General features: G+C 39.7%; 1 protein-coding gene across 6 annotated transcripts in view; it reads left to right on the top strand.

Annotated features, from left to right (window-relative positions):
* The window catches only part of rhbdl3 (rhomboid, veinlet-like 3 (Drosophila)), a 56569-nt gene that overhangs the window by 31451 nt on the left and 7181 nt on the right, over positions 1-17937 (top strand). For all 6 annotated transcript variants that reach the window (XM_051385319.1, XM_051385320.1, XM_051385324.1 and 3 more), the window contains 3 exons: positions 5796-6020; positions 6754-6902; positions 12378-12490. In XM_051385319.1, the coding sequence (XP_051241279.1) occupies positions 5796-6020; positions 6754-6902; positions 12378-12490 (487 nt within the window). The remainder of the gene's footprint in view (positions 1-5795; positions 6021-6753; positions 6903-12377; positions 12491-17937) is intronic.

Here is a 17937-nt window from a genome sequence, read left to right as displayed (position 1 = left end):
GGTCAGAAACTACAGATAAGTGTTGCCGTGTCACAGAGAAATGCCCGATCCTTTTGCCTTTAAATGTTATAGCTAAGCTATACAAACTTTAAAAAGGCTTTCATTATTTCTGTAAATTCACTATACTAACCTTTACTTAGTTTAAACATTAGGGTGCATAATGGATTGTATAAGACTTGAAACACAAAGTTTAGAATTTTGTCTTCACTTTGTTCTTGATTTGGGACTTCTTAGCCAAGAACTGAGACATATTTGTGACTTACAAAAATGTTTGTGCCCTCAACTCTGGAAAAACTCCACTGTCTACATTATCCAAACTTGTTTTTTGTGTCACACATCAAAGTTTTCTCCATTTTTACATCCAGACCCAAAAGCTATATTCCAGTATCACCTCAGCTACAAGGTAGAGATGCTTCCTAATAGGAAATGACTCTCAGTCTGGTGATAAATTCCCCTCTTAACGCTCACCTTGCCCCACTTTCAGCTTCACCTTCAAACTGTAGCCTGCTGCTGATTGTCCAAGGCCTCACTCAAGCATCTCCAGCTGTTCTCACTGCCTCGTAACCTTCTCATTTTCTGTTTTCTGCTGTCTCGCTGTTGTTCCTCATGGGAGGCTGAACTGCTGACCCAGGACAGTGTGGAGTGGTCTTGGAGTGGGAGTAGTTGTGTGGTATACAATAACTACTGGGTGGTTGAGGCATGGAGTGGGCGGGGGTGTGTGTGTGCCTGTAGACACTGTAGGGAATTCATTGTTGTCTGTGAGTGTCCATCTCTCCCTTTCTCTCTTGTTCTTCAGAGCTGTTTATTGTCTGATACAGTGGGTGAGGAATGAGGCTCGTAGGAAGCTTGGAAAAATGTCAAGAGGGCTTTTCGTTGTTACTGCGTTCATGTCATGTGACAGGCTGTGGGGTCATGGTGTGCAGCTGGAAGTGGGACAGAGAGGAATGGTATCTGTGTGTGTGTGTACATTCTTTTTTTTTTTTCTTAGTTGCTATTGTATCCACCCCCTCAACGGTTTATATATTCATTGAGATAGCAACAGAAGAACAGAAGCTAAGCACAGAGAGCAATACAGGGAGGTAGGAAAGAAGTGACATGTGCTCATGATTATGGTAATATGTTGTTTAATTAATGAATAGTTAATAATTTATCAAGCAAAAACTGTTGCTAGTTCCAGTTGTATTGCTTTTCTCTCCTATATAATTGTTAATCAAACATTTTGGATTTTGTACTGGACAAAACAATTCAAAGACATCCCCCTTTCACCGGAAAGAATTAAAGAAATGTAAATTTTTTGCTGTTTTTTGACATTTTATACTCTAAACTAGTAATCCATTATATTCATGATAATGTGCTGCAGAGGCTATTCCATTAATCACTCAATCGACAGAAAGTTTGTTGACAGCTACCTCGATAATCATTTAATTGGTGCACTCATTTAGTTCTGAGTGCACTAATTAAGTTTCTAAAATGTGTTTAACATTAAACTGTATGACCAGAAAACAAACAATAATAACTGAAGTTCAGGCACAGAAAGTAAAAGTGTACGCCTCTGTTGGAGACCGGAACCATCATCATTATTATTCAAGGCTAAATGTTTGGTGTTATTTACAAGGATTTCTACAGATGTGGACTCCCACAGCTTGTTAATATGATACCAATATCTAAAGGAATGTAAGGTATGTAAACACAGCATAATGGACTATCAGGCATTAATGGTCTCTAAGATAAAGATCAAAGGGTCAAGGCCAATATGGGAACTTGAGAGAGAGTTATAATTCTTCCAACGAGTTAATTGGCTGGTTTTGGTTGGTACATTTGTAACTCTGCAGGTCTTCTGCCTTCACAGAAGGAAAGAAGGAAAGAAAGGAAGAATAGAATTAGAGGAGTAGGTGAGGACAGACAGAGACAAACTGTGAGGTGTTTTTATTTGTCGCGCCATCTCTCCTTTGCACCGCAGCTCTTCCATCAATGTGATTGTCAGTAATTGCCTGCTCACTGCTCCGTCACAGTCAGCATTCAAATCACCGCTCACTCTCTCTCTTAACCTTTTTCTTCCCACCATCTTATCTCACTCCTTACCTTCTTCTTCCGTATCTCTTTTTATTTGCACAAGCTCTCAGCTTTCCCCCCACTGCTTCTTCCTGCCTTTCTCCTTCTTCCTTCTGTCCATCCATCTCCTACTGTTGACTCTTTCTCTCTCATACATCACACTGCGACTGTTCTGGGTAGAGACCGACTCAGTAATAAGTTTATGCATCCCAAAATATCTACAGAAAAGGTTGAACCATTCTGTTTTTCCCCCAGTGGGATGAAATTGTTGAGTAATCATGATGGATTTGCGCCGGTACTTACAAATGCACTCATATATGTCCTGTTTTGGGTTATGTATGCCTTATACAGTTTTATTTTGCTTGAAATACATTATATTGTCAAACAAATGTATTCCCCCTCCTGTTTTAATGGTTGGTAATTTAATGCTGCAACATACAATTATATTTCAGAGAGTAGTTTGCTTCCAACTTTGTGGCAACAGTTTGATACATTTCTGAGTTTACTCAACAGAGCCATTGAAAAGCTTTGGGGTGAACTAAAATGCCAGGTGCGAGCCAAGACACCATCAGTATCCAACCTCACCAAGGCCGTCTATAGACAGACAACAGTACTGTGTGAAAAAACGTTGTCTCCTCCTTTATTTAAATGTCACCACACAGTTAAAGCAGTGGGCCTGCTAACACACACAGGGCTCTGGCAAACGCTGCGTCAACTGAGTCATTTGGCAAAATTACCAATGGGTTAAGGTGCTGACCATCAACTGCCACAACCCCGGTTTGAGGGTGTCTTTGTATGTTGTTCCCCATCTCTCTTTCTTCTCATTTCTTGTAATTTTTCTTCTATCAAATGCCTATTAAAAGGCAGGAGATGTGAGATTGAACCTGGCTCAACTCTCACCACATGTCCCAAATGGGATTCGGCATTGGCCAATCAAAGTACACATTCCAGGTATATTACTTTATAGAGCGAATGTTTCTAATGTTTACCTGGTAAAAATGATAGTAACTCACGTGTCTATTACTAAAACTGGACATTCTGGTCTGTATTTCACCGTCTTACTGGTATCTGAAACAACACGCCCCCATCAACACAGCCCCTTGGTATTTTTAAATGCAGTGCTGTTTGCTGTTGTTGCTGAATGGGAACAAATCCCTGCAGGAATCCCTCCTGTCTCAAAATCTTGTGAAAAGCTCCTCAGAAGAGTGGAGGCTGTTCCAGCAGCATAATAATGCCCTCGGTTTTGGAATGAGATATCCAACAATGACATATCGGTGTTATGTTCAGCTGTCCACATTTCACAAAATGTTGCCACCATATCGTGTATTTCCGTGATAAAGCAAATACACTGCTGCTGCTTACTTTTACTCCCTCTTTTTCAGCCTTTTTCATCTACCTCTTCCTCCCTTTTCCATCCTGTTTCTCCCTCTCTCTCACTTACGTCTCTCTCCCCTGTCCTCTCCTCTGACTGTGTTTTCCATTGATCAAACTGTGAAATTGTCTCTTGCTGGCCGAACACCCATTTGTACCCTTCACCTCCTCTCTTCCCCTTTTCCTTCTACTCTTGCCAGTGGGTAAACAGACAGAATGCCATTCTTTCTTTTGTGTCGTACAAAGAGGAAAGGAATTGCAGTCACTTCACGCGAAGAATTGACTGTCTTTATGGACCATGGCTGCCTGGGGGAGGTCTGTGTGTGTGTGTGTGTGTGTGTGTGTGTGTGTGTGTGTGTGTGTGTGTGTGTGTGTGTGTGTGTGTGTGTGTGTGTGTGTGTGTGTGTGCAGTCTGGAAGTGACCATGGTAACCCATAATCATTTTCCCACAGCTCTCTGTGCCAGACATAAAGGCCGAAATAATTGGCTTTTTCTGAAGTTTATCTCCAAACAGCGATACATGCAGAGACACTAAAAGTCTCATTAAACAGTGCCAGAGGAACTATCAGCCAACTGTTCATACAGAGATTTTATTGATATTCTGATTTTACATCCGTCTTCTTGTCTGTATTTTTTTCCTCACTGTGTTTTAAATGAATTGTGATACGTACCTTTGTTTGCAAGCTGATCACAGATAAGTGTGTCCACTATCTTCAAACGGAAATGTTCCTCATTTTTCTAAGAAAGGCTGTTCTTATACTTGAATAAGCATCAATCACAGCTTGAAAACACAGACAACCCTTTAAAGTTGTGGCTTATGAAGTTGCAGTTATATCCATCCACCATTTCTTATACTTTTATTGCTGATAGCCACATTGCATTTATCTCTATTGCCAATCTCTGCCCTTGCTGAAAACAGTATAACTCACTCATGTTGCCCTTAAAATAACACCCACTAACTGACACATCTGGTCTTCCTGCAATCCTACAGACACAAAAACAATATTAGATTTGACTCATGGAGTGTGACATAAACAGAGCAGAGTAAGAAAGAGACAGACAGAGAGAGAGGTAATGAGACTGTGGGAGAGAAGTGGGACGGGAGTCTCACATCTATGCAAATGTCATGAGTATTAGTACTATATTCCTTTTCCATTGTTCTCTCTATTTCTTCTCATGCTCATTCACATTGTGTGAGCAATATAAAATGTACATTCAACGTGCAAAGGAATTTCCGTAATGTTTAATTGGTCAATAAATTGCTGATAATGAAAAATCACCAATAGCTGAAACACATACTTATTATTCCCACGTTTCTCAACTGCATTTTCAGCCCTTGGGGTGCGGAATAAATGCATGTGCTCTCATGATTTCTGCATCTACAAGTCAAGGACAGATTTCTGGTGTTCAATCATAGACCCTCTATCTGAACTATAAATTACATCTTGGTCCGAGGGAGTTTCCATGAATAACTTCAACATGAGAGTTCACAGGGAAGTCCTATCTGTGGATATACCCACTTTTTTGTGTGAGGTGCGTTTTGTGCATGTAGGTATCCTATGTTCCCCCGGAAATGTTATTTATTAACATTATTTATGAATCTACTGATTATTATCTCAATTAATCAATTAATCACTCATTCACATTTGAAAACAGTGAAAATCCTTGTGAATGCCAGTGAAAAAATGCCAGGCTGAGTTTTGAGAAGCCCACCATTTGAAAAATGTGACACCTGTGCTATAAAAATGATTGCACTGAATCAAAATAGATGGCATTGCTTTTAAAATGAAAGCAGAAAAGTCATTTTTACAGGCTTAAAAAAAATTACTGACGGGATCTTCCATCACTGAAAGGCTCTTCTTGAGGGGTCCCTACCCAGGAGAAAATGGATATATAACATTATTTGTTTGGAAATGAACTCTTCATGGACAGAAATGAATGTAAACAAGTGTTTGGTGGTTGCTAGGAGAAGGTCTAGGCATTCTGTTGCCACGGTGAGGAGGGAGGGGTCTGTCAGTGTGGTGGACTGAGGAGGATTGGTATGTGTGTGTATGGGGCCTGTACCCATACTACCTGTATGTTGAGGCTCCAGTTGTATATCGAGTAGTTTGTGGATATATACTTAACAAAATAAAATGTCTTGAAATGTTCACATCTTAAATAGAACAGCTGATTTGTAGGAAGACAGGATGCTCGTTAATGTAGCAATCTGCTCAACCACTAATAGGAAAGTAGTAAAAATCTCTGACCTGTCTCTCACCCCTCTCTTCCCACTCTGTCCTCCCCTCTTCCTCTTCCTTCTTTCCTTCTTCCTGGCCTTGCTCTCCTCTTCCTGCATCACTTTCCTCTCCTCCTTCCTCCTTTTTCTACAGATGAGTAACAAGCGCTCCAACAGTTTCCGGAGGGCCATTCTGCAGGGGAGTAGGCAGCTAAAAGGCTGCAGTCTTAGAGATGAGGCAGGCTTGGGGCTTTCTCAGCGACTGGTCCGGCACGTTGCCTACGAGACGCTCCCCCGCGAGGTTGACCGCAAGTGGTACTTTGACAGCTACACCTACTGCCCCCCACCCTGGCTCATCCTGGCTATCACCATTGCTGAGGTAAATTATTTGGGAGTGTGAGACCAATATGTGTGCCCTCTCTTATTAAAGGTGCACTGTGGAATTTTTTATCACTTGCAGCGCTATAGAGCTATGTTTTGATGATATGACTCTCTGTTTCACACTATTCTGCTTAGAGTTAGTGCAGTGACACAGGAAGAAATATAGCAAAGTACCAGAAAAAGGCAAAAAAGTAACAATGCAGGTTTAAAAAATTTTAAATTAAACATTGGTTTTGTAAATATTTTATGAGGATGGAAAATCTTTCAGCACGTTCTTTAGTCCTCAAGCATATTCTCAGTTTGTTTTAGTGAAAAACACTCAATGTCAAAATAACTGAGTTTATTACAAGAAATATCCACAGGGTATCTTTAAATTGTATATTATGTTTTTTTAGGTTTGGTAATAACTTGGGTCCAATATCATAATCTGTATTCAAATAAGGCAAATGACTTCAAAATGTTCAAGATATATCATCTGCTCTTTGAAAATCAATAGCTTGTTGATGCCAGGATTTTTCTTTTTCTTTCCCAGTTAATATAATTTGACAGATAAATCTCGAAGATAAGTAAAGAAATTAAGTTTATAGTTTGTGTTCAACTTCAACAATCTAATTACTAGAGCAATTTGTTCTGATTTATGATGCTGCACAATATTTAATCATAATTACTGTGATGTATATGCCATTCCCCCGTAAATCACTTATTCAGTATTTGTCCGTGCTCTCTTCCAGGTAGCCGTGTTCATGTACTATGGCTTCCAGCTGGACCGCTTGGTCCTGCAGGTGTCCAGCCCGTCTTTCCTAAAGAGCCCCTTACCTTACCACCCCCAGCTCCGAGCCCAGGCCTGGAGGTACCTCAGCTACATTTTCATGCACACTGGGTGAGTTCACATCTCGCTATTGGATTTCTAATTATAAGCATTAGGCCGTGCTGCAGTTCCCGAGGACACAGTTGAGTGTTTCTATAATCATTAGCATCCAAATTGTGGAAGCTGGTAATACCTCAATGATATATTTTGACCTGAACTCATCCTCTACAATTCAGTCAGTCCTGTGATCAGAGAAATGACATTAATAAACACAAACCAGAGATAGTGCATATTTTGTTTTGGTTTGGCCTTATGGCATTTGAAAAATTCAGTGAATTGGAGCTTGTTATATAACAATTTCATTAACAGAAACGCCAACTGAATGCAATTAAATCCTTTTTAGTAATGAAGGAAAAATGCCGATAAGCAAGAGGAGATTTGCAAATGAAATTTTTTTTTTTGTTGCTAATGAGTCTTTGGATGCAGTTCATAATACTCAGTGAATTCACAGTAAGTGAAGTTACAAAACAAATGAGCAAGTGAAAAATAATAATGTGGGATACCTAAAGTATCATGTTCTTGAACAAGCAATTATTATCAGATTATTGGTGTAATGTGTGTATACTGCAATGCTGCTGTCATATCTGAGTGTGGGGAACATTTGTCTCCATAATCACTCTCCTCTGCTCAGAGAAACCACTAAATATTACATTGACAGATAATTTAATAAAACCTACCATATATACTTCTTCAGTCAACATCCTCCTCTCCTCTCCTCTCCTCTCCTTTCCTCTCCTCTGCCACGACAAGCACCACAGACTATTTTATTATCAGTTCAGGCCAGGTCATGCAGGTTTAATTACGCTTCTGGGTAAATGTAGTCTCAGGCAATAGTAAGAACTAATAAAATGGTAATTTAATTAGGAGAACATGGAGGTGGTGGTGTTGGGGGGAGGGAGGTTAGAAGATGAACTAGAGGGGACAAATGGAAGTATAAAAGGAGGGAGGTGGGATGTTTAACATGCACTGATTAGGCAGAAACATATTGAAAATGTCCTTGGGGTAAGTGGTTGTGGGACTGAGTCTAATCTGACAGAGACATGTTCAGTCTACCAGTACATCAGATTTTCAGTGGAAATTGTTTATTTATTAGTATGACTAAATTGTATCATGCCTCTATTTATTAGTTGGTGCTCTTACATTTTCTTCTTATATCATTAGAACTCTGACTCTGACTGGTGGAACTACAATAGGCTCTGGAAGTGAAACTGTGGTTTTGCAGCTTCTGTGAGCTGCCTACACCTCAGTATCTGCTACATGTTTCAAGACAAGGTGGTGGGGAAGCAGTAAATAACTTTAAGTTGAACTCACAGTTTCCCGACTACAAGAAAAAAACACTCTGATATAATGATGACCTTGATGATTGACCTTTTGTTAAATCCAGTTTAAGTGCATTTAGCAGATTTTGTTTCAACGGATGGATGTAATTATTGCACACAAACTGCAACTCTTGTTTAGAAATTTCAGATTACTTTCAATAATTCAGGCAGCATAAAAATTTGATTACTGTTTCATATTGGATCCTTTGGGGCGATGGCACAGAAGAGCATTGGTCGTTATGTGCTGGCTGGTGTAACCAGTTCAGCCCATTTGCTAATGCTGATACCAGAGCCACTGGGAGCGACCTTCATTAGAAGACGCACTGAGACACATTTCTCAGTGTCTCTGTACTCTAAATCATACAACATGAAGTTAATGTAATAAATCCCTGGAAGGTAAAAGTGGCGAGCATGGCGCTTCATAAGGTGTGCATGTGGGTCGTACAACAAGAGTAATTAAACTTCTTGTGACACCCTAGGGCAATTGATTCTTAACATATTCTCTAATTTAATATAATATTTTCTTGCTTTTGGAGGCAAAGTAACCACATTCATGTCTTTCCAGATGAGAACAGGAATTAAAAAACACAACACTGTGGGCACCTGATCCACTGGTCCACCAGTACAGACAATATTGCTTAGAATCATTAACAGTGACACTGTCTATTGAAAAGCTTTTGTGCCTGACTGGTACCACTGTTTCCATGTTTCACTTTTACACACACGCATACATTCCTGCATTGCTAACAGGGGACACACAAACCATGTAATCCCATCAACAGCTCAGTAGACTGATCCTTCCCAATTCTCGACACCAAAACAGAGTGTAAATATTGGCCCCAAAACATCCCTCAGTAGAGTGTTAGGCAGACTCTTTTTTTCTGTCTCTCTCTCTCAAAAAAAAAAAAAACAGTGTGTCTGTAGCAGCTGTGAAAACTTTGGGAAGATTATGTGCCTGCAAGATTAAACCGTGACTCTAAACATTTTGCGGCCAAAAAAAGTTTTCTTTCCAGTTGCATTTGTCCTGATTTTGTCCGCTTCTCATTATCATGAAAAGAGACGTAAAAAGAAGTTTCTCTGAATTCAGTGCTTGAGTTCTGCAGAAAAATGAACTAATTGTAAAGTCCAGCTGTAGTTTGTTGAGCCAGTGGTATAAAAAAAGGGAAAAGATTAAACAGCGCTTTTGTGGAGCACCCTGAAAGACCATGGTCATCTGGACACAATAGAACCTCTCATGGGTATCTACAGATCTGCCTGACAGTGCAGCCCATCCCTCACAGCCTCATTAGCTGTATAGAAATAGATAGCCGCTGTTATCTGGAGTGGAGTTGTCCTTCTGCATTTGGACAGGCCTCTCCCGGCCAATCAATATCCCCCATTGTCTCTCTGATCACTGGAACGATCCTCTCTGTCGGCATTGTGGTTGAGGTGGCAGGGTTGTTTCAAACTAAATAGATTATTGGCCTTGTCTTGTTTTTTCTTGTTTGTGTTGGGGGATTTGTGTGTGTGTGTGTGTGTGTGTGTGTGTGTGTGTGTGTGTGTTTGTATACTTGCGGGTTTGTTTGGGGAATGTTTGTATTCATTTCCAGGATGAAGAAGCTGTTTGATGTCGTCGTTATTTATTTATTTTTTTCAAAATGCACCAACAGTTTCGACAGGTTCAGCTTCTCAAACTGTCGAATGGGGGGGGGGAGGAGAGTCGTCTCTGTCTCTCGCTTTTGTTCTGTCATCTCTCTTTCAGCAAATGTGTAATGGAGATGACAATATAATTCAGTCAGAGACAGAAAACAGAAGAGGGAAGTGATTGGAACAAGTGAGAGGCAATGATGAAGATTATGAGGGAGAGAGAGAGAGGGAGAGAGAGAGAAGGGGGAGAGGGAGAGGGGGAAGGAGGCCGGATTATGCTTGCTCGCTGTCCTTTTGGATTCTGCTGTGACATCCGAATGTGTCTGTGCTGCTGACTGAGGTTTGGCTGGAAGGACTTTCCAGCCGTGAAGGGCACAGTGAATGTGTGTGTGTGTGTGTGTGTGTGTGTGTGTGTGTGTGTGTGTGTGTGTGTGTGTGTGTGTGTGTGTGAACAAGCTATCCCTTGCTTATAGTCATCACACTGAAACACAAGCTGTGAGCGGATTTGGGTACATTTGCAGCACCTCTTTCATCTCTTTATTGTGCGCATGTGTGTACTATGTGTGCTTCTATCCGTGTTCATATGTAATGTTTGAGCGCGGTGGAGTGTGTTGATGATTATCTGTTGATGGCCATGACAGTGTGGTTTGATGGAGGAGCAGATGTTCTGCGAGTGTGTGTGCGTGTGTGTGAGTCCGTGAGCATGCATAATAATATGGTATTGGAGGAAACAGGCAGGTGATAATGTGTTATAATAAAAACCACACACTGCACACTCTTACACTCGGTCACACTCTTACACTGGGTGATTCGTATGAGTGTTATCGCTTTTAAGATCAGTGACGTAATAATCTTGGACTGGAAAATGCCATTAGCTATATCTGAGCCAAACTGACTAAGAATTACTGCTTTTGTCAGTTTCATTTGTCATAGGATTTTTTTTTTCTTTACTTGTATCAATCATCTATGCTGTCCTTTTCTTTTTCCTCTATACGTAGTTTGATTCTCTTTCCTTCTCCTTTCAGAAGAATCCGTTTTCTGTTATTCACTCTTGCACACCGAGGAAAACAATTTCCATAGCAGCAAACGTAAACCCAGAATTTGATTTTTGTCACTGGTTCTGTTTTGTCATTGCATGGTGCCAGTGTTGAGTGTGTTTCCTGTCAATCATCTGACACCTCACCCATGAGAGGAAATGGAACCGTGTCTCACGTACAGAGTTTATTATCACATCCGTGTCTCCGCATTTGGAGCATTTTATTGGAAGGGAAATAAGTAGTTTTTTAAGCAGCTTGTGGTTGCAACTTCTGAGAAAAATCTAAATCAGTGAATCATGGATTGAAAAATGATTGGAGACTTATAAAGTATTTGTATACATGTAAAAAGGAACCAGGTCAACATTGGTATGTTTAGTTTGTTTTGCAGTGTTTGTTTGCAGAAGCCACAATGAATAAGGAAAAAATAGCTGCAAACACACATACATGGACTATTTAATCATGCCAACAGCTCAGCAATGCTGATCCTTCCCAGTTCTCAAAACCAAAACAGATTGTGAATTTTGGCTCAAAAAACAAATCTCAGTGGAGAACTGTGCCGACTCACACTCAAGCTCTTTCTTTGACTCATTAAAAGTTGCAAAGAATACATATAGAAATGTTTTTATTTACTCAAATTACAAAACAAAAACATTTTGTCTTCTGTACTGGTACCTACCCATCCAGACAGTTTGTTAAATCGATTGATAAACAGAAAATGAATTAGGAGAATTGTTTAGTTGTTTTATCAAGCATTGTATTATTGAATTCAATATCTTTGGGATTGTTAGTTGGATTAAACAAGACATTTGAAGATGTCACCTTGGTCTCTCAGAATTTGTGATGATTTTCACAATTTAAAATTTTTTTTTTTACGTTTGATAGATCCTAATACGTGATTAATCAAAAAACTAATCAACAGATTAATGAATAATGAAAATAATTATAAGTTGCAGCCGTACAGATTTGCCCAGGGTTAGGGTTAAATATCCATTTCTGAGTTTAAGGAATTTCAAAACCAACATGTCATTACTGGAACACGGTCCAGGTTACTCTGAATAATTCATAGAACACACTGTCATGAGTTTTCATATTTCATCAGTAAAAAGTAGTTCCAGTGCAAAAAGTTCACTTTATGTTCTGTGTATTAATCAGAGTAACTGGGACAACGCCTCTGGAAATACACACTGCTGATTCAATTCTTAAATGTCTTTTTACAACACTTTGAGGACAATGAAGAATACTGTAAGAGTACTTTTAACTCTCTTGATGTACATTTGTTCATGGTGTACTAAACTGATTTTTATTTCACTATATTGAAGGTTGAAAGTATTATTAGAACAAATTACCATAACTACAACTACCACTGTGTCTATAATTCACTTTTTATATCATTATCCAATTTCTGTATTTATTGTGGCTCATTTTAGCTCATACGAACATATGAAATATGAATTTTCACTCTCTCTGACTCCATGTGATTGTGTGTGTGTGTGTGTGTTTTACAGGATTGAACACCTGAGCCTGAACATGGCCATGCAGCTGCTGGTGGGAGTTCCTCTTGAAATGGTCCACGGAGCCCTGCGGATCGGACTGGTCTACGTGTGTGGCGTGCTGGCAGGTGGGTGTGAGGTCTCTCTGTCTCACACACACACACACACACACACCCACACACACACACACACACACACACACACACACATGCAACAATTACAATTTCAGTCCTTCTCCACTCTCTGCATACATTTCCCTCCCTCTTATCTACACACACAAAAGCACACACACTTTCAACTCCACCGTTGTTCCATCTGCTTGTTGTGTGTTTTTCATGCATTCAACAGCCTTATAGGTTACAGCCAGTGTGTTGGATGCTGGTCAATGAGAAAATTTAGCGTATGTGTGTGTGTGGGATGTTGAGGACAGATGGCCTTGTGTTTCTGTCCTTCTACCAGACGTGGTGGGATGTAGGGGGTTGTCAGTGGCCCATCAAAGGCCCCTGCATCCCCCTACGGTCATGTACAATAGGGCAGAGCGGAGAGAGTCAATCAGAGGAACACACACACTCACACAGCTTTACTGAAATAGGAAGGGGGAGTGTGTGAGGTAGGGATGAAGAGAGCGAAGAGACGGAGGAGGGGAGATGAATTCATAAGTGTTAATAAGCCTGAGAGGGTTTGGAGAGTGGGACCAGGATATGAGAAACCTAGAGATGGGAGAGGAGAGGTGGTGGGTGAGATTTAGGAGAAACAGAGTGAGCAACTACAAATGAGAAAGATAAAGCAGACACACAGCTTTGAACAAAATGTCACTGCTCTCTTTCTACTTCCCTATCAACCTCAGGCACTGGTGCAATTTCAGTTCAGCTGAGACAGTAAGTCTGCATTGTGTGTGTGTGTGTGTGATCATGAGCTCTGTTTTTCTCTGCTGAATCAGTTCACACTAATAAAGCCATCCACTGTTGGTTTCCCTCCCCAAACACAAAACATTTAAGGCCTTTTTTAAACTTTTTTTTTGTGCCCAGAGGTGACACAGCAAGATAACTGGAGTGGAATTATTGGGCTACTTTTTGAGATGATGGTTAGAGATTTTTGGGGAGTAGAAATGTGATGCCTTGTGGCAGTGACTATGGTGTGTGTTTGTGTGTGTGTGTCTGTCTGTGTGTGTGTGTGTGTTGATATCAGGAAAAAGCAGAGAGGATTGTGAGATATGAATTGCAGCCAGTTCGAATTTTTTTTAAATGATCTCTCTATTTTTCTCTCTACATCTCGAGTCTCTATTTGTGTGTGTGGTGTGTGTGTGTGTGTGTGTGTGTGTGTGTGTGTGTGTGTGTGTGTGTGTGTGTGTGTGTGTGTGTGTGTGTGTGTGTGTGTGTGTTGGTGAGTGAGTGAGTGAGTGAGTGAGTGAGTGTGTGTGTGTGTGTGTCTGTGTGTCTGTGTGTGCAGGGGGCAGTGACAAACGCCCTGGGGATACCAGCTATGGTGGCCTGTAGCATTAACCTCGAAGTGAAATGAGGAGGAAATGCGCCATTAATCACACACACTTATGTACGCACACAGACCAACACACACACACACACACACACGTCTGCTGTTTTAATTAAATATCGACCACCGGCAGAAGAAGGGAGGCACGTTCTGGTTGTGTTGGCTGTGATGTTTGGGTTTGCTGTGTCTGACTGGGCTTTTTGTTTATTTTGGCAGCAGAAGGACTCTAGCCAAAGTTATGATTCTCAGAATATTTAACATTTAGCAACAAGTCGGTGGATGTGATTAGCTGCTATTTGCTTATCATTGTGTATGTCGTGTATATAGGTTAGGGTTAGGTTAGGCTTAGTTTTATTTATAATTATTTTGTATGGCATTTATGACTAGTAGATAGTAAACAGAGAGATTGGGAATTAATTATTTAATTTCCAGTTAGGTTTACTGTTTAAAATGTATTTTTTACTGTCGGAAATCTTTATGGTAAAGTTTATTGTTCAGCTGTAGAATATCGTGCCTTTGTACATATCTTCGTCACATCAAATTTGACTGGCCAAAATGTGGTTAGCGTGACAGTTAGGGTCTAGGGAATGCATTATGTCAATGAGGTCCTATATAAGCACATTTCATTTCATTTCCATTTGTTCTGCTAACGGTTATGCACAACTCGAGAATTATTAATTTTTTTTCCCATGTTTATTTACACATTCAATGACCAAAAAGGAGCAGGGAGAAGAAAAATCACATTTTGCCAGCCCCTAAACAAAACATTAATAAACATAAATAAAAGAAATATTTTACAGTTACAGTTACTTAATACTTATGTTACTTATTGTAACACAAGAAAACTTTACATTTACTGTTAATGGGACATAATTGTTTCAGTATATAAATATAACTGAAGTGAGAATATTGAAACGAAGAGAACAATTCTCTCGTTCACATACCCACTGATAATAATGAATTTCTTACATATTCTTTTTGATTTAATGCAACAGTTTGGCTTAACCCTTGAGCGTTGTGGACAATTGGAAGGCAGCCTAAACAATCAGTTACAGCACAAACAACGACTTTAAATTTGCTACACAATGACACGGCTAGATTGTGTGGAGAAACCACAACAGGCAATAGTGAAGTGGAAAGAGGGCTCAGCTGGCACACACAGAAGTCAAGAGTTCAGAGTTCAAGTAATGACTCAGAGAGAGGTCGATGACCCTCCAGGGCCAACACACACTCTGACACTTTAATGGAAACAATAGACATAAACACACAAGGGCTCACTTACGGACAGCAGACGAGTAAATAGACACAATAAAACAGGGATCTGCCTGTACAGAGAGCATAAGACAGGTGCAGCAACAGGCAAGAAAAACAGACATGTAGACAATGAATTAAACAATAGAAAGAGAGGAAGTCACACAACCCCAAACTCAACTATAGGCACATTCAGTCAGCTCAATATGCAGCTAAACTGTTGACTTTTTTCATTATTAGTGCTGATTCTTTCCCGATCATGCCCCTTGTCCTTTCTCTCCAGTTTGGAAGAACAGCCAAGATAAATGAGATGCCACTTTTGACTCTAAAAATTAAAGGCCTCCTGGGGCCTGCTGAGGGACTGTGAGAGACCGTGTCCTTGTCTGTCTGTGTGTGTTTGTGTGCACGCATAAACTAAAATAATGTTATTAAACCAATTTAATTACAGGGATGGAGGTCACCCTGCCTAGACACACTTCCTAAACACAGGGACTACAAAGGTGGAGGTGTCCTGAACCAGGTGTTGTGTGTGTGTGTGTGTGTGTGTGTGTGTGTGTGTGTGTGTGTGTGTGTGTGTGTGTGTGTGTGTGTGTGTGTGTGTGTGTGTGTGTATAAAGAGGGAGGAAGTAATGTACAGTGCATTAAAAGGGTGTTACCTTGGGAGCGGAAATCTTTGTGTATATTACCGCTCAGTGTTATCATTGAGGGTCACAATTAGATACAATGCTTGATTTGAAATCTTTTGAAAATTAATTAAGGTTGCTTAAATATTTTTTTTAATTTAAGAATCAATTCAGAAACATAGCAGAAAGATAATCTGTGAGACAGAGGAACAGTGTGGATGCTCATTTGACTGTGTGTTTGTGTGTATAATCACCTAGCTGCTCAGATTACCCTGCTGTGTTTAATGATCTGGTGAGTCAGATGCTGTTATTACACCACCTCTGCTGCCATTATGGTTCACACACCTGAGAAGGCGACACATTAGGCAAAAAAATAAACTCTTATTTGGTGCTAAATGTCAGCCCCAGCTTTTGAAAAGTCCTTTCATTTCACTTTCAGTCAAATATTCCTTTGAATATACAGGGTTAGAAGTCAGCGCACTGATTTGAAACTCACAGAGGGTAATCCATGAGAATTGTGAATAATTTCACAGCAGTTTTGAAAGGTTATCAAACACACAAGACAGCAGTTTATGGGTTTTCAAACTCTGTAAAGAAATTACTGAAGCAATTTCTCCTCCACTTTGATGCTTGCGAGATTAACTGCAGAATTTGTCACAAGCTGCACACTACAAGCTGTTCTACCTGGTGTGGACAGCTGAGTGTATTTGATTGGCCAAATCAGGAAAAACTGTAATGCATTTAGAATATCCTGATTTTACTTTAATCCTAATATAATTTATTTATACATTCAGTCAATTCTTTGATTTTTGTGCACCTTCAGGACAGTTGACTGAACTGAATTGAAGGACCGTCCACTGTGTATCCCGTTCCTCATATAAAAACTGTGGCCAAACAACTGCATTCAACTATTTCTCTCCAATTGGTTTTCCAATTTTTTTATTATTTTACGATTTCTGCAATTAAGTTGTTGCCATGAACAACATGATGTTGTGTGCTATTTGACAAAACTATTCCCAGGTGAATATGCAGTATGGTCACTATATGCAATTCTGTCATTGGTTTAGTGACACTATTATGTGTGTTACTGTTCAAACACCTTAACTCTTACAATTCGGTACCTCGCGTCCTTTGTGTTTTTTTTTTTTCAATTAATCCAAAGTAATATCACCATAAAAATGTAATAAAAAAGCATGAGGCCACAGTAAGAACGTGGACATCAAGGGAATTCATTATACAATGTTTTTGTATCATGGTGTATGTGTATGTCGTATACAGCATGTGTTTTTGTTATTGTCTGTATAGTTTAATATATGTGTGCCACACATATATTATAATAAGAATAATAATAATATATATACATGAAATAATAATAATAATATAATATAATATATAGCCACACATCGTGTGGCTATATATTATATTTTCTCATTCTTGTGTATGTGGTCCAGTGTGTACGTATGCTTTCTTTCACCTCATGCTGTGCCTACTCCCATAAATAGCACCATGATTGATTGAGATGCCATGGCTTATCCTATCATCCCTCCTTATGGTGATTTGATATCTGTGAACTCCAGAGCCCTTTCTGTCCACTGTAATTATATGCAGCACGCTGATAGTAATAGAGTAATGTACTCTCTAGTTGTGTGTTGTGTATGTTTGTGAGAGACAGAGGAGAGACTAAACGTAGCCGGGTGAAATGCAGCAAAAACAATTCTGAGCATCGTCCAAACCGCATGACAACATTCATTTACAAAGTTACAAGGTCGGCTGAATGTTTAAGCTTAGTCAGTTGATTTTACAGCAGTCTGAGGTCTGAGCTAAAGGTCCAGTTCGCAGCTTTTAGGAGGATCTATTGGCAGAAATGGAATATAATATTCATCAGTATCTTTTCATTTATGTATTACCACCTGTCTTAGAATAAGTCGTTTTTATCTACAGAGGGAGCCGGTCCTCTTCCACGGAGGTCACCATTTTGAACAGCCATGTTTCTACATTAGCCCAGAATTGACAAACCAAACACTGGATATAGATATGACTTTTTGTGTTTTTCGTTCAATGTAGTTTCTCCTACATGCTTGAAAGGCTGAGCTGTATTCAAATGGTTGCAATCTGCAACTAAATCCTACACACTGGTCTAACAATAATTTAATAATAATCTAAAATATCTAAATGATGTTTACTGTTCAGTGGGCTTATTTATCGTTGTT

Source organism: Dicentrarchus labrax, unplaced genomic scaffold (genome assembly GCF_905237075.1).
Source record: "Dicentrarchus labrax unplaced genomic scaffold, dlabrax2021, whole genome shotgun sequence".
NCBI classification, from domain to species: Eukaryota; Metazoa; Chordata; class Actinopteri; family Moronidae; genus Dicentrarchus; species Dicentrarchus labrax.
Note: the sequence above shows the minus strand (reverse complement) of the source record. Positions and strands in the feature narration are given on the sequence as shown.